This window comes from Alosa pseudoharengus, unplaced genomic scaffold (genome assembly GCF_046254945.1).
Source record: "Alosa pseudoharengus isolate Yale_2024_CS ecotype anadromous, Long Island Sound unplaced genomic scaffold, YU_APseudo_1.1 YU_APseudo_1.1_scf_1, whole genome shotgun sequence".
Taxonomy (NCBI): domain Eukaryota; kingdom Metazoa; phylum Chordata; class Actinopteri; order Clupeiformes; family Clupeidae; genus Alosa; species Alosa pseudoharengus.
The window spans coordinates 49,643,276-49,660,238 of NW_027468564.1; the positions used below are offsets into that span (position 1 = coordinate 49,643,276).

Sequence of the window (16,963 nt, forward strand, 5' to 3'; positions counted from 1 at the left end):
TGGGTGTGTGTGGGTGGGTGTGTGTGCGTGTGTGTGTGTGTCTCCGTCTCCTCAGGAGAAGGCCAACCCAGTGAAACGGGAGAGGCTGTCGGAGACGAGCCCGGCGTCCCGCATCCTCTCCACTGAGCCCACGTAAGTGCAGCAGTGAGTGGACACCTGGCTCCCTTTCTTCTGTCTCTCTCTCTCTCTCTCTCTCTCTCTCTCTCTGTCTCTCTCTCTCCAGTTTGCTCGCTCTCTTTCTTCGCTTTTCTCTCTCAGTTTATTCTTCTCTTTCTTTCTTTCTTTCTTTCTTTCTTTCTTTCTCTCCAGTCTGCAGGCGTGCTTTGATGTCCGGGAGGACGCCAATCCCCAGTCTCGCCGGCGCCACCTGGTGCGCTTTCAGGAGAACCCACAAGCCAACTGGGGCCCCAAAGCACGAGCCAAAGCTGGGTGGGTCAGCTACATCCATCCATCCATCCATCCATCCATCCATCCCACTCTGTGTCTCTTTCTATTACCATTAGAAATACACATTTGCCTTCTATCACATTAAAAAGTCTGCCGTGATGACTCTTGTTCAGTACTGTTGCCAAAGTGGAGTGATATTGTGTGCATGGGGAAAAAGGAAAAGAGCATCAGTTATTTTCTCTCTCTCTCTCTCTCTCTCTCCCTCTCCCTCTCTCCCACTCTCCTGTGTTGTGGTTCTCACAGTGGCGGGATCTCCACCGAGCTGGAGGACAAGAGGAAGCAGTTCCAGGGGAAGAGGAAGAACCAGATCACAGACTTGTCCCAGCTTAAGAACGTCCCCTGCAAGAGGTTCAGGAAGGTGAGTGTGCAGCACACTTCTCCTACAAAACACACACACACACTCTCTTTCATGCCATCTTCGCTTTCTCATGCAACACTGAGCGCCCAGATTCCTCATCCGTGTTGGCATGACTGAAGCTCGTGGAATTCACAACAGCTGTGCGACAGGAACATTCTCTCCTCCCTCTCCCTCTTTTTTTCTCTCTTTCTTTCTTTCTTTCTTTCTCTCACTCACTCACACACTCTTCTCTCACTCTCTCTCTGCAGGGCACATGCACACATGGAGAGAAATGCTGTTATTCTCACGAGCTGGAGTCGGTGCCCGGTGAAGCTGAGAAGATGGAGTGAGGGGGACACAGTGGACTACACACACACACACACACACACACACACACACACACACACAAACACAGACAGACACACACACACACACACACACACACACACACACACACACACACACACACACACACACACACACGCACACACACAGACACACACACACACACACACACACACGCACACACACGCGCGCAACACTCATTTCACTTACACATGCTCCTCGGTCCTCAATGACGGCATGGCCTGCTTATGACTGCGTTTCCCAGAATCCCTCATTCTGCGGGCAGCAGCTCAAACAAAGCTGAGATGTTGGCCTATACTCATACTGTAGTTAATCATTCAGCTTGCGTGTGTATGCCGACCACTGACAGCACAGAATTTCCATGGGACGTTGGTACGACAGTGTAAGCAGCCAGGAAGAGGAACTGTCCATCTCGGATGCATGTTGTGAAATAGAGAGGATGGAAGAGTCTTTATTTTGGAACGAGCTATATGTTGTCACATGTACAGAAAGGGGATTATGGTGTTTGATTGTAGTTCCCCGTTTTTATAATTTTTTTTCTCTTGTTTTAATTCCTTTTAAAATCGTCAAATAAAACCCCCCTGCTCTCTTCCTTGTTTGTTAACTGTTGTTGGCCTTTATAGGAGGAAATGGATGTTTGTAAGATGATATTTCGGCGCTTGTGTGTATGTGTCTGGTGGATTTGTAGTTTTCACTAAAGCCTTATAATGTTTCATCCCATCAGTCAAGGCCCTGACACACTGCAGGTTAGGACCGTAGTGTTTCACTATTAGCAAAGAAAAGCTAGTCGTAGCCGTAGCAACAGTGAACAAGGGGAGAAGGAGACACGTCTGGAGTCAGGAGTGGTGGGCCTGTCCTCAAAAGAGTACGAGGAACATGAAGACCTCACGTAGGAATGGAATTGGATGATGAATGCACCTAAATGCACCTAGCCTGCGTTGAGACTGAATTTCAGTTCAGCTGGACATCTAGGGGGCCCAGGGTAAGCCTAGATCACCACATGTGACGTTTCAGACCCCAGCCCTTCATCAGCCTGGGGCCCGAAACGTCACGTGGTGATAGAGCCTACCATTAAAAAACGTTAAGGAGCAGATTCTGGTGTGCGGACTCAACGTTCTTTTACATGCTTGTGCTTTCCTGTCCAGCACCCAGTACTCATCGTTATGGATGTGCGTGCTGCACCTTTGAACTCTCATGCCTAGGGGCAGCAGGCAGCAGTCTGAGAAGCCGCTGATCTGGAGCTCCACACATGCTGTTGGGTGAAATCAGGCCCCCAGAACTCAGAAGGTGCACCATGGTATGTGCTGGGTATCCTTACCGTGTTGGTACATGTGAGTGTGTTTGGACTGACAGAATAAGAACACCTTCACATTTGATCATTTATTATTTAATTTTTTTTAAAAATGTAAACAATTAAAGAACAATTAAAATCTACCAAAAGAGGGTATTCATGTGAGCAAGGCACAAAAATGTCTATTGCACAGATCATAAATCACTGATCACTGTTGGGTGGAGATTTAAAAAATAGTTCAACACTGCAGGTTCCTAAACCTCAATAGTTCCAATGCAGTGGAATGGCAGTGGTTTGTAAGAGTGGTCTGAGAATGGTCTCTCCGATTATTATCACAAATCCAAACTCAACTGTTGCAAACAAAATGGGTCACACCTCTCAGCTGGCCCACACAGCCAATCAAATCAATTCACCAGACAACAAAAAGTTCTCCGGTGGTGGTGTGCGACCTGCTGATGCAGCTTTTGAAATAGGCCAAAAATAAGAATGGTTCATGAAATATGTATGAAACCGAAGTAGGCCTGCCACCCACTGGAGGTGCATTGTGTTAAATTACACTGATGAGGCCGAAACAGCAGAGCGACCTTGAAGTCCAGGTCTGGGCGAGAGAGAGAGAGAGGTCAAGATGAGCCCTTTTAGGCAGCGCTGGCAAGTTGTGACGGAATTTCCTGATTGGTGCTCTCCTTTTTGCTGCTTGCTTGCGATTGGCTAACTCTGGCGGACCCGGAGCAGGAAGGTGCGGATCTCCATGGGGTTGAGGGTGATCTCCCACGGCGACGGGTCGGAGGGTTGCTTCGGCTGGGGAGCTGCGTCTGACAACACAGAGAAACAAGAAGCCAAGAAATGAGTCATGAAAAGGTGACAGACCCAACAGAAGGTCGTCAGAACATGACACGTGTGTGTGTGTGTGTGTGTGTGTGTGTGTGTGTGTGTGTGTGTGTGGTGAGAGAAGATGGGGAGAAAAAACAAGCACGCCAACAACAGGGAAGGTAAAGAACAGTGAGGCAATGACCTACTGTACAAGCTTACAATCATATCAACTATATGTGTGTGTGTATATATGACTATAGCTTCTCTGTATGTATATGTGTGTGTGTGTGTGTGTGTACACATTCTCTATCCATGTTATATTGTCTACACATATTGTCCCATCCTTCTTGGTAGTTGTAGCATCATGTGTGTATCAGTGTGTTACCTGCGCTAGGCCTCCAGACCAGCCTGCTCATCTCACTCTTCCACTGATTGGCCCCCAGGCTCATCTCTGTGACCCCCATCACCTCCACAGTAGAGAACAGCTTCTGTGGACGGACGGACGGACACACACACGTCTCAGGACACTGTATGTCTTTTATGAGTTAGAGAGAGGAAAAGAGAGTGTGTGTGTGTGTGTGTGTGTGTGTCTAACCTGCAGGTTGACAGTGACAGGCTGTGAGTAGGCTTTGCTCTCCCTGCTCTCGTACTGGTGCTCCAGGCGCAGCAGCACTGAGTCGTAGTCCCACTGAGACACCGTCAGCAGGTGAACAGCAGGGGGCAGCGCAGCCTGCAGCCCTGAGAACTGCAGTAGGACACAGAGAACACTCAGCACTGGCCCAGGCACCAGAGGACACAACAGCACCAACACTACAGGCTAATACATGGTAGAAATTGATCATGTAAGAACGCCGGTCATTATCGGGAAATAGGCCTGTGACACAGTTTAACAACAGAGTTGTTACTTATGATACATGTAAAAAGGCATGCTCTGATCTAAACCTTTAAATCAAGAAACACAATGGCACTTCTTTGTCACAATTACATCATAGTATTATAAGATCACTGTATTTATGTATGTAATACGTATATATGTGTGTTTATATATAGACATGTTAGCAATGGCATAATAACTGGCTCCTGTTGCCTTTCCTTCAGGAGACACAGTAAGAGACTGTCTTTGTCTGAATGAACATCCATCCATCCATCCATCCATCCACTCTTCCATCCATCCACTCTTCCATCCATCCACTCCCCCATCTATCCACTCCCCCATCTATCCATCCACTCCTCCTCCATCTATCCATCTATCCATCCATCCATCCATCCATCCATCCACTCCTCCATCCATCCATCCATCCATCCATCCATCCACTCCATCCATCCACTCCATCCATCCACCCCCCCCCCCCCCCCCCCCCCCCCCCCCCCCCTCTCCTCTGCCCCCTCCTGACCTCCAGGCGTGCGCTGGCCGGCGCTGGGCCCTCCTGGAAGCTGAGCAGCGGCTGCAGCACCTGTGCCTGGGCGAGGGGCCGGTGGGAGTCGGCGGCCGTGTCGGGCGGCGTGAGGGAGAGCAGGAGCCGGCCGCGCACCACCAGACCCTCGGGGCCGCCGGCCTCACTCGTCTCGTTCAGGGGCTCGCCCACGCCGCGCACGTCATCGTACAGCAGCCGCCGGTGCAGCTGAGAGACAGAGACAGAGAGAGAGAAAGAGAGAGAGAGAAAGAAAGAGAGACAGAGAGACGGGGGTGGGTATGTACATAAACATGATTATGAATATAAGAGAATCAAACATAAACATACTGTATGTATACCGCTATGCTAAGGTTGTGCAAATAATCAAATTAATCGCCAATGATGGCTTCCAATGATTATGGAAAAACAACATAATTTAACACATTTCATTACAGTATATTCACAAGCCCTCATAAAAATATAAAGGTATCCAATAGGGTTTGTTAATAGCTTATCAGGGTCAACTCTAGTATCCTAATCATTTTCAGTTCCCGGTTTGAATGTGAGAATAACTGGTGCGGTGTTGTCGTTCCTCTCGGCTTTTTACACCTGGGGACGCTCCAGAGGAGCATTAGAGCCTGTGGTGTTGACGCAGAGGCCCGTTCGGCCTGTCTTACCATGATCTCCAGGGAGCCGTCCACTATGCTGCTTCCCCCCTGGGAGCGGTCAGTCACCACTGTCAGCTGAGACTCTTTGTCCTGAGGCGCACACACACACACACACACACACACACACACACACACACTTTGTTTTTCCACAGTGGAGATATAATTTCATCATCAGCACTGGAGCAGCAAAAGGACTACTAGATAACTAACGCCAATGGCTGCATTTACAGTTAAAGGAAAATTCCGGTTTTTAGCACTTTAAGGCCCTTTTCTGGTTTGTTTTGGATGAACTAGAGTGGTGGACACCCGAGAAGTCAAAGGCGATTCAAAACGAGTCAGAAAAGTCGAGACAGGACCAATCGTCAAAATTTCGGTGTCCACCACTCTAGTTCTTTCAAAACAAACCAGAAAAGGGCCTTAAAGTGCTAAAAACCGGAATTTTCCTTTAAGACAGACAAACACACAGATAAATTCTGACCATCTCAAGCATATACCAGATTCTACTGCCTCCTGAAAAGAGAACTCGCCTGAAATGAAAGCACAAAGCCCACTTTCACACTCCAACAGCAAGCAATGAGACCGAACAAAAACATGCAATTCTGAGATGCCAGGTCCCAGTTCCACAGCACAGACGGCCTTGGCGTCTGGCCAGACCGGTCAGAAGTGGCACGCACCTTGATGTAAGCTCGGGAGTTGATGGGGTAATAGTTGCCAGCGATTGGCTCCGACTGTTTCAGGTCCCACGTGGGACGGTAGTCTCTCCTGTTGGATGGACAGAGACGGACAGATGTCAGCCCACTGTATTTTTTTTTAACTATAGACTCACAGTCAGCCTCATTAAAATCAACAGAACGCAGTCACATGGTTTGACCGAGTCTACTGTGAACTGGAGTTGATTTCTACAGAGGCAGACAGACACGGAACACAGGGTCGTCATGGTCACGGCTGGTCACTACTTGGTCATTTCTTACCGTCGCTCCAGGACCTCTCGCCCATTGGAGTCAGTGTAGAAATAGCCGGAGGTGTTGATGTCAGTGTCCAGGCGAGTGATCACTTCCTTCCCCAGAGCATCTCTGACGAGAGAGAGAGAGAGAGAGAAAAAAAAAAGAAAGAGAGAAAAAAAAGAAAGAGAGAGAAAAATCAATTATAGTAATAACAAATGTAGAATGTATATTCAGATGCAACTCACTCTATTTGCGCAGGGTGGGACTGTTTGTACAGACACTTTATTATTCCGAGTGTTTGACTGCTATACTGACTGTGTGTGTGAGCGTGTTTATATGTGTGCATGTGTTTATTGCATCTCTTTCGGTCACTGAGCAGAGTGTGTGACAGTTTCAATGTGTGTGTGTGTGTGTGTCTCACTCACTCGATAGGCACAGGGCCCACTGTCCACTCCAGCTCCAGCTCTCTGCTGTCCGCATACAGACGCACCACCTGAGACACCCAGGGGCTGAACATCTGCCTCACCTCCTGAACCACCCCGTTCTGACACACACACACACACACACACACACACACACACACACACACACTGTAAATGTGCACAGGACGGCACAATCTCAAACCCCATGTGTGGCCGAGTGTCCTCTCCACATGTCCTGCTCGCTGGGGCCGGCTGCTGTACCTGTACGCTCTGGATCTTGGCCGTCTTGCTGATGGTGAACGGCGTGGAACAGTTTGGCCTAAAGATGTAGGCGCCCGACGGCTGAATGCTGTCTTCATTGTTCCCCGCGCTGGCATTGTACCTGAAAGAGACACACACACACACACACACACACACACACACACACACACACACACAGCTGGTGAGATGAACACTAGTACTCTCCTGCAGATGATGACTAAAAGCAGAACTATTTAAAGAGGAACGATATGGCTAAATGTGCTTCCACTGCCACTTCACTCAAACCTGAACTCACATGATGCGGGCAGTGTGTGAGTCAGTGGAAGACTCTCTGTGTGTGTGTGTGTGTGTGTGTGTGTGTGTGTGTGTGTGTGTGTGTGTGTGTGTGACTGTGGCAAAGCTGGTGCAGCGTCTCACCAGTAGAAGTTCTGGCTCAGCTTGATGCTCTGCTGGGTCTCCAGGTTACTCAGGCTGCTCAGCAGGCCCGTGGCAGGGTCAAAGGTCACCTTCAGGAACTAAGAATGGGAGAGCAGCCAATGAGCTTACAGAGGAAGTGTGCAGAGAGATACCACAGCAGAGACATACAAGTAATTCCAGTCTAAACTCTAGATTACAGCTCATAAAGCATTGCAATATCTACATGATTCATACAAGGCGCAAAAGCGTCTATGATTAGGCGCAAGAGTCTTTAGTTGTCTTATGGTAGTAGTAGTAGTAGTAGTAGTAATAATAAGCTAGTTGAGCAGTGGGGGTCTACTCCATCCGTCTAAGTGGGGGTCTTAGGGGGGTCTTAGTGGGGGTCTTAGTGGAGTCTACTCCATCCACCTTAGTGGGGTCTTAGTGGGGTCTACTCCATCCACCTTAGTGGGGTCTTAGTGGAGTCTACTCCATCCACCTTAGTGGGGTCTTAGTGGAGTCTACTCCATCCACCTTAGTGGGGTCTTAGTGGAGTCTACTCCATCCACCTTAGTGGGGTCTTAGTGGGGTCTACTCCATCCACCTTAGTGGGGTCTTAGTGGGGTCTTAGTGTCCTGCTGCCTCTTTGAGCAGACCTTGTTCTGTATTGTGAGGGGAGCCTTGGGCCGTGGTGGTGGAGGTGGAGGTGCGTTCTGGAGCAGGGAGATGGAGTAGGTGGTGTAGCCCAGCGGAGGCGCCTCCACCTGGAACACCAGCTCGTTCAGAGCCCAGCCTCGATGGCCCCTCAGAGCCTTGGTGGCCCTGGGAACGGGGATCACCTGTGGAGGAGCAGGTGAACAGGTGAACAATGTCTCACGTTCAACTCTTAAAATGACTCTGTAGTAAACTGATCACATACACACACCCACACAGACAGACACGGACACGGACGACAGACACAGACACAGACACAGACACAGACACACACACCTCACTGTCTACAGCTTTGCCCTGGACATCTGCAACGCTATAGGCACTGCCGTTAACAGGCAGCCGTACGGACCAGCTAACGGGGTGTGCCAGGGGGTTGTACACGTTCATGGTGAACTGAGAGAGAGAAAGAAAGAGAGACAGAGACAGATCAATTAATCATAAATTGTGATATATTTACCAAAGATGGTAAGTTAACATGTATAACACTGTTAAAATGTTACACTGCGTAACATTGATATGCTTCCAATATGTCCATAATCAGCATATAACAACAGGTTGGCGTGGTGTTGGCGTTGTGTTGTACCATTTTGCTGGATTCGGTCAGTGGGCACACGCTGATGTTGAGGTTCTCACAGAACGAACGAGGGGCATCAGAACCAGTGAGGACGGCCAGAGAGTTACGGACCAGCACCTGAGAGAGAGAGAGAGAGAGAGAGAAATGGTTGGGCAAGTGAGATGGAGAGAAAATAAAAGACACAAGTAGCAGGATCAGAGGGAAAAAGGGAAAACACCAGAGAGAAAGAAAGACAGACAGACAAGAAAGAAAAGAAAGACAAAAAGAAAGAAAGAAAGAAAGAAAGACAAAAAGAAAGCCCACACAGGAGTGTGACTGAACCCTACTGAAACCCTACAGCTGTGGTGCGCACTAACTTCTCATGTGTTTCTTATCAGCACCAAGCCATCAGCTCTGAGGACCTTTCTCACAGTACCACACGAAACCAATCCACTGCGGAAGGAGATCACCAGCGGATGGGCTCTCCACACTCTACTGTATTGTTCTTGGCAGCGGCACCTGGACCGGAATGCCCACAATGGGCCCCATTGAGCGGAGAGGCCCCTGGAGCTGTGGCATCTTGCGAGGTACCTTGCAGTAGGCCCAGCCGCTGGCCAGTCTGCGGGCGTAGTCGTAGGCCACGTGCTGCTTCTCCGTCCCTGACACCGCGTCGTGGTGCTGCGCCACCGCCATGGCCTTTCCTGCCAATCAGAGCAGAGCTTCATGAGGGAGGCATCCAATCACGACCAGGTTTGCTCAACATCTTTACTTAAGTTCACTAAACATACTGTCTATATGTAGTATTGTATAAGTTAGAGTGACCCCATCAGCCAGAAATACATTTCTTCTGTGTGCTAACTGACTTGGCCAAATAAATGTGATTGTGATTTAGATTCTATAGGCTACAGGTGGTTGGTCACTTACTGATTGGTTTCTTGACTTCAGTTAAAATAACACCACTCCACAATGTGCATTATGAATGAAAAGACGACACGACAAGGACCAAGTGTTTGGTTGTCATATGAGCGTATGACTTAAGATCATCCATATTTAAAGCGCGTCAACGACACTAACAAAGAAATCTGATGCTGAAATGTCAGTAAACATAAACATATCAAGCACTGAAAGTCAAACTCACTCAGGGTGTCGCTGGTTCCCTTCCCAAAGGGGCCACTCCTGGACCTTGGCCCACCCAGAACCTCCAGCTGATTGCAAGTCTGGTGAAGGGGGCAAGAGGGAATGTAAAACAAATCACTCCTTCAAACCAAGAGTGACAGCTAGGGAACACTACGGGTGGGGAGTGGCGCAGTGGTGCAAAACCAATTCAGCCTAAAGGCCCGTCCACACTGCTAACGATAACTACGAAGACAACGATAACCGTAACGATATGAACGTCCACACAGCTAACGATAACTACGAAGACAACGCTAACCGTAACGATATGAACGTCCACACTGCTAACGATAACTACGAAGACAGCGATAACTGTAACGATATGAACGATAACTACGAAGACAACGATAACCGTAACGATATGAACGTCCACACTGCTAACGAAAACTACGAAGACAACGATAACTGTAACGATATGAACGATAACTACGAAGACAACGATAACCGTAACAATATGAACGTCCACACTGCTAACGATAACTATGAAGACAACGATAACTAACTAAACGTCCACACAGACCAACCATAAGGAGAGTCAGAGGAACAGTCTTCATTTTCATTATTGTCCCATCTTAAATTCAATGGATGCTGATTAGTTCTCAGTGTTCGATCATTCACATTGTCATCGTTATAGTACGCAGTATGGACGTTGTCGCTCTTATTAGCAAGCGTGATCCTTAAACTGGAATGTTTACTGTGGCAGTTACAGTTATCGTAACGGGCCCTAACAAGTGCCACAGTTGAGTCTCCTCAGTATTTTATGCCATTCACTCAGATGAGAATATTAGATCAAAAACTTAACTCAACAGCTGGGGGAGATCTGCTGGCATGGACAAACACTGATCATCAGGACAGGAAATAATTCGCAAGACCTCTCTGTATGTCTCAATGCTGTAGATAGGTGAAGGCTTGCACATTTTTGGGGAAGAAGTTTGGGGAGAGAGTGTCATGGCTGTGACCTGTAGGTGGCTGTTGCTTTGCCTCTCGTAGCGCTTCAGAGCAGGTCGGCTGGTGAAGTAGCCCGTCCAGAAGTCATGAGCGTCATCAGCGTATGGGAAGAAGTCGTCCGTCTTCAGGGCCCTAAGAGAGAGAGAGAGAAAAAGAGAGAAAAGAAAACGATGTCATAAAATGCGAGAATAAATATAGAGAAAGAAAAAAAAGAGGTTGGATGAGGTGTCAATTGAATTTTCAATTGAAGTAAATCATATTGTAGCAATATCAAGCCATATCTTCTATTATGAATGTATCGCAGTTACATTACATTACAGATATCAAATTAAACTTGCCATATGAAATGCTTGCTACCTACATTCAATGATCCAGACACACATTAAGTAGTTGAACAGTAACACATTTGTAACACATGAGTCAGAGTGTGTGTGTGTGTGTGTGTGTGTGTGTGTGTGTGTACAGACCAGGTGGAGTTGGCACGGTGGAGTTCCTGCAGGTAGCAGGAGGGGGTGGAGTAAAGCACGTTGACCTTGCTGCCCGCCGCCTGCTGGCCATTGACGTAGCGGATGAGCTTGTCCATGTTCTTGTACCACAGATTGGCGTTCTCGTACTGGAAGTCGGAGCCCATGGTCATGATGATATGGTTGGTCTTGTAGATTTTGGACTGGGGAGGCACAAAATTATCACAGCATTCAACACACTTGCAAAGACGCAAAATCACAAGTATAAGTATAAGTATAAGTATATATACTCTTTTGATCCCGTGAGGGAAATTTGGTCTCTGCATTTATCCCAATCCGTGAATTAGTGAAACACACTCAGCACACAGTTAACACACAGTGAGGTGAAGCACACACTAATCCCGGCGCAGTGAGCTGCCTGCAACAACAGGGGCGCTCGGGGAACAGTGAGGGGTTAGGTGCCTTGCTCAAGGGCACTTCAGCCGTGCCTACTGGTCTGGGTTCGAACCGTTCGAACCGTAACCCTCCGGTTACAAGTCCGAAGTGCTAACCAGTAGGCCACAGCTGCCCCTATTGAAATTTGAAAAAACACAACTGTACTGTGATTCCAGCCTTGTGATATATTGATATGCCAGTATTGGGAAATTACATTAGGACAATTAAGAATTATTGATGATAATCACATTGTGGGGTTTCTACAGACGCACAGGTCCTATGTATTGAAAAATGACTTACAAAATCATATTTATCTACTAAAAAAAGGTCATCATTCTCTTACTTGGCTATGGGCTGTCTCCAGAAACTTCCGCACCATCTCATCCACGTTGAAGTCTTCCAGGTTTGGGTCATCACGGATCGGAGCGTCACTGCAGGACTGGTCCCAACAGAAGCCATCCGGAGGGTTGTAGCCGTTGGGAAGGATGCCTGTGAGGGACATACAGAGCAGTGGAGAAAGAAAGAAGGAAAATAGAGGCAGAGACACAGGAGAGAGGCGAAAGTGGATTGTCAATTTTACAATCAGCATTCTTCAATCAGGGTTCCCACTCTAAGTCAAATGTAAAATTCCATGACTTTTCCCTGACTTTCCCTGACAAAAAAACCTGAATTTCCATGATGACTTACTATATAATGAATGGCACAAAATACCGACCAATGATTTCAGAGCAGCTGTGTAGCGTTCAAGAATCTTTTACTTTTTTAGAGCTGGAGATGAATACATGGGCATTGATTAAACAAAGTTGGGCAAGCAGTAAAGCTAATAACCAGATATACACCAATTATGCATGGAAATATTTGTATTGATGTGTTTTGGCAAGTACATTTTAAACTGCTACAACAAAATTTCCTTATATTCCATGACTTTGCCCCAAAAATTATAAAATTCCCTGACTTTCCCTGTCTGGAATAGACTTTCCAAAATTCCATGATATTCCAGAAATTCCATGACCCGTGGGAACCCTGTTCAATACTCTGACAATGGTTTTTCATGAATACTTTTACAATAGCTGTTCTACAATACATGGCTTTTCAATTACCACTTCATCCAAACACCAGATGTGTACTGATGCACTATTTCTATGGCAGATTTGTTTCCATAATCCTAGTCATGATCAAAACACTAATCCAAACTAATGGAACATTTTCAGCAGCGGAAATGACTGACAGTGAAAGAAGGAACACATGACACTTAAATTCCTGACTGACTGAAAAAGAGAAGTATCAATTACAATGGTACACTGTGCACAAACCATTTCTTTCCTTAAAAATCTGTATGTCTTAGTTTAATAATATTTAATCTCTGTAATCACTTGCAAGATTGTACCCAGGCACTGAGGGCTGGCAACCAGACTTCACTCCCCAATCCCAATCTGTAATCATTGCGCCCATTGTGAAACAGTGCACATAATCCTGGGCCTCTATTCCCTACAGCTGGCTAAAGAGTGGCTCTGGTCATGTGTGAAACCTGGTTTTGAAACTTCAAATTAGTTAGAAACCATGGTTTCATAACTTTAAATCGGTTCAAAACCATGGTTTCAGAACTTAAAATCGGTTCAAAACCATGGTTTCATTTCACTCAAATGAGTCCAATGTTCTGCTTTTGCCATGTCTAGTGTTGAGGGCTGGTGTTGGGTGTTTGGTGTTGGGTGTGGGTACCGGTGAAGAGGTCAGCCATGGGGGGAGAGAGACTCTCGCTGGCCCTCCACAGCAGCTCCAGCTCCTTGGCCTTCATCCGCCGGCTCTTGTCCTGGTAGTCCAGACGGCCAAAGAAGAAGCCATCGTAGCCCATCTGAGACGAGGACGGAGGACGACATCCAGGCAACAAAATGGAGGGAAATGGAGGAAAAGTGAGTTCCAAAGTTGCAAAGTTGAAATTATTTACACTATTTTTATTTACCAGATTTTGTTATGAGTCCATTCCTGCTAGCAGTTATTTGTGAAGTATCATTGGCTAAAGCAATATGATGCTAAACCTTTGTCAAGAACCAATAAAGCTTAAATGCAATACAACAAAATATGGCTCATGGTGTTAATTCTCCTGACAGAAATGGACCTGGTTATGAGGCAAGAGGCAACAGTTATCCAGCTGCATGATCACATTGTTTCTTTGTAAACATAATTTTGTCGCCTCTGTTTCAATTCCGAGATTGTGTCTATTTTTGATGTTAGTGCTGGAGGGCCCAACTCTAAAGCACACCTCCCCCATGTGTTTACCTGGGCGAATATGGAGGCGTGTTCTCGGGCGTGTCCAAAGGGGTCGATGTGCCAGGCGACGCGCGGGCGCCCGCATGCGCCGAAGGTGTCGTTGAGGAAGCGCAGGCCCAGGGTCATCTGGTCGATGACAGCGCTGTAGTGCGTGGTGGCCTCGTCGCTCATGCACCAGCCGCCGTTTATGAACTCCAGACGACCTGAGAGGAGCAGAGTGAGTGAGTGAGTGAGTGAGTGAGTGAGTGAGTGAGTGAGTGAGTGAGTGAAGGAGAGAGTGAAGGAGTGAGTGAGTGTGTGAAGGAGAGAGTGAAGGAGTGAGTGAGTGTGTGAAGGAGAGAGTGAAGGAGTGAGTGAAGGAGAGAGTGAAGGAGAGAGTGAAGGAGTGAGTGAGTGTGTGAAGGAGAGAGTGAAGGAGTGAGTGAGTGTGTGAAGGAGAGAGGGAAGGAGTGAGTGAGTGTGAAGGAGAGAGTGAAGGAGAGAGTGAAGGAGTGAGTGAAGGAGTGAGTGAAGGAGTGAGTGAGTGAGTGAAGGAGTGAGTGAAGGAGTGAGTGAAGGAGAGAGTGAAGGAGAGAGTGAAGGAGAGAGTGAGTGTGTGAAGGAGAGAGTGAAGAAGTGAGTGAAGGAGAGAGTGAAGGAGAGAGTGAAGGAGAGAGTGAGTGTGTGAAGGAGAGAGTGAAGGAGTGAGTGAGTGTGTGAAGGAGAGAGGGAAGGAGTGAGTGAGTGTGAAGGAGAGAGTGAAGGAGTGAGTGAAGGAGAGAGTGAAGGAGAGAGTGAAGGAGTGAGTGAAGGAGTGAGTGAGTGTGTGAAGGAGAGAGTGAAGGAGTGAGTGAGTGTGTGAAGGAGAGAGTGAAGGAGTGAGTGAAGGAGAGAGTGAAGGAGAGAGTGAAGGAGTGAGTGAGTGTGTGAAGGAGAGAGTGGAGTGAGTGAAGGAGAGAGTGAAGGAGAGTGAAGGAGTGAGTGAGTGTGTGAAGTAGAGAGTGAAGGAGTGAGTGAAGGAGTGAGTGAAGGAGTGAGTGAGTGAAGGAGAGAGTGAAGGAGTGAGTGTGTGAAGGAGAGAGTGAAGGAGTGAGTGAAGGAGAGAGCGAAGGAGTGAGTGAGTGAAGGAGAGAGCGAAGGAGTGAGTGTGTGAAGGAGAGAGCGAAGGAGTGAGTGTGTGAAGGAGAGAGTGAAGGAGTGAGTGAGTGAGTGTGTGAACGAGACAGTGAAGGAGTGAGTGAAGGAGAGAGTGAGTGAGTGAAGGAGTGAGTGAAGGAGAGAGTGAGTGAGTAAAGGAGAGAGTGAAGGAGTGAGTATCAGGAAGAGAGAGGGAGAAAGAAACAGGAAAGTGGATGGTGATTTTCAAAAAGTGATTGAATTTATCTTTCTACTGAAACTTAATGCTATCAAAATTCAAAATACAACTCGCGATCACATGTAAATAGATAGATAGATAGATAGATAGATAGATAGATAGATAGATACTTTATTGATCCCCAAGGGGAAATTCAAGATGTATGATTGATTGTAAAAGTACAGATGATGCCTTCCAAAATCTGGTTTTGTAAGTCACTCATCCTTATTACCAGTACATGTACTGCCAGACAGATGGACATCCAGACATCTAGGCTCCCCTTCCTTCATGACCCAACTCTAGATCTCTGCCCTACAATAACACTTCCTTAGTGCTGAAGGCTATCTCCACCGCTACAGGCTCATGTGAGGTGGCAGTGCGCTCGCTACCTTCATTGACCAGCTGGGTGACGACGCGGCGCGTGGCCTGGTCCTGCTGCCTCCACCAGCGATAGAAGAAGGCCGACTCTACGTAGATGAAACGGCGCGCCGGGTCCTTCTGAAGCTCCTGCACCACCGAGTCCAGGATGTACTGAACGCCAGCATGCTGGATGTCGTTACGGTCTGTGTGTTGGACACACACACACACACGGTTTCATTGATGCTTAGACACTGCACACTTCAATTAATGCATTGACAGTACATTTCATGAACACATGCAGAAACAGACATAGTTCATCATTGACAAACATGCTTGTCTTGAAAAGACAATAAAGCAGACCATCAAATTAGTGTCACATAACTATAAAACTGCTGAAAGAACAGGTGGTGTTTGTGTGTTTGTTAAACATTAATTTTAAAATGTGACAATCATATGGCCATCATGCATGCTGACTCCACCATCACATGACCCTTAGGTTACTGGCCAGATGTAAACCTATCAAACTTTTATAGCATACGCCTACATCACTGTTAATATGCCACAATACAGTAGGCTAACTTCATAGCATTTGGTCTAGCATAGGATGATGCACAAAGTGTCTAATAATACAACTGCAAACCCATTCTGCAAAAAAATATAATTTCAGAAGACTCTGACCTCCGTAGTAATACTGGTCGACGGTCTTGAGCCAACCCACATCGTCGTGTGTATGTGGAACCAAGTGAACGTTGAGCATGGACGGGTCGGTGGCAGGGCATGACTGAAATGTTTCGCAGGCATGCACAATGAATTCAGAGTTCAGGCGAAAACAAGATTATTAAGTGAACCAGAGCACTTTCATTAAAGAAGTAGGAGCCACTGTCTTTCTTGTAAGAACCAGTGACCGCGAGCGTCAGGGAAGTTAAGATAAGCATCTCAAAAAACATCTTCAGTTTCCTTTGACAGACTCTCCTCCACACGACATGTTCGACACAGCCTACTCACAAGTGGCTATTTACTCACCTCGTACCCACAGACAGGGTTGCGAATATTGGTCGGAAATCCAGAAACACCGGATTGCAAGAGCGAAAACACCAGCACCACAACTGTGTATTGGTAAGCCGCCATGTTGACTGTCTCTGCCTGTCATATGACAGCGGTTTCTTATTTATTTATTTACCCACGTGACTCCTTTCGTCTTGTATGCAGCGTCTGGCAGCGTGTCGTTTTGAGTAATGGAAACACAATGTTACTTTATAGCAAAGTGCTTTTAGGCAAGTCCCTCCACTCGGCGGCCATATACCAACGTTTTATGGGCACTCATCGGGCACAGTCTTTGGGTCGAACTGCGCGTGCGCAAGGCTTCACGACACCAATCT

General features: G+C 47.1%; 2 protein-coding genes across 3 annotated transcripts in view; one reads left to right on the forward strand and one right to left on the reverse strand.

The window, feature by feature from the left end:
* The window catches only part of trmt1 (tRNA methyltransferase 1), a 9,756-nt gene extending 8,014 nt beyond the window's left edge, over nucleotides 1-1,742 (forward strand). For both annotated transcript variants that reach the window (XM_076291370.1, XM_076291373.1), the window contains exons 13-16: nucleotides 56-132; nucleotides 310-429; nucleotides 691-805; nucleotides 1,054-1,742. In XM_076291370.1, the coding sequence (XP_076147485.1) occupies nucleotides 56-132; nucleotides 310-429; nucleotides 691-805; nucleotides 1,054-1,134 (393 nt within the window). In that variant the 3' untranslated portion in view covers nucleotides 1,135-1,742. The remainder of the gene's footprint in view (nucleotides 1-55; nucleotides 133-309; nucleotides 430-690; nucleotides 806-1,053) is intronic.
* A 784-nt stretch (nucleotides 1,743-2,526) lies between these two features.
* On the reverse strand, nucleotides 2,527-16,906 carry man2b1 (mannosidase, alpha, class 2B, member 1). Its single transcript, XM_076291359.1, has 23 exons — nucleotides 16,608-16,906; nucleotides 16,263-16,365; nucleotides 15,614-15,787; nucleotides 13,901-14,094; nucleotides 13,343-13,475; nucleotides 11,967-12,112; nucleotides 11,192-11,391; nucleotides 10,736-10,856; nucleotides 9,742-9,820; nucleotides 9,195-9,304; nucleotides 8,634-8,741; nucleotides 8,327-8,443; nucleotides 7,993-8,175; nucleotides 7,358-7,455; nucleotides 6,941-7,061; nucleotides 6,683-6,801; nucleotides 6,285-6,386; nucleotides 5,988-6,075; nucleotides 5,323-5,403; nucleotides 4,646-4,873; nucleotides 3,847-3,996; nucleotides 3,637-3,739; nucleotides 2,527-3,253 (listed from the first exon to the last, which is right to left on the reverse strand). Exons 1-23 carry the CDS (start codon nucleotides 16,710-16,712, stop codon nucleotides 3,150-3,152), a joined length of 2,967 nt encoding a protein of 988 aa, XP_076147474.1. The 5' UTR covers nucleotides 16,713-16,906; the 3' UTR covers nucleotides 2,527-3,149.
* Nucleotides 16,907-16,963: the final 57 nt, after the last annotated feature.

Excerpts from the sequence above, each read along its gene's own strand:
- man2b1 (XM_076291359.1), bottom strand. The coding sequence starts at position 16,712 with ATGGCGGCTTACCAATACACAGTTGTGGTGCTGGTGTTTTCGCTCTTG. Across the intron at positions 16,366-16,607 it reads ACCCTGTCTGTGGGTACGAG|TCATGCCCTGCCACCGACCC; the intron begins GTGAGTAAATAG and ends GAAACATTTCAG. Across the intron at positions 4,874-5,322 it reads ACGGCTCCCTGGAGATCATG|CTGCACCGGCGGCTGCTGTA; the intron begins GTAAGACAGGCC and ends TCTGTCTCTCAG.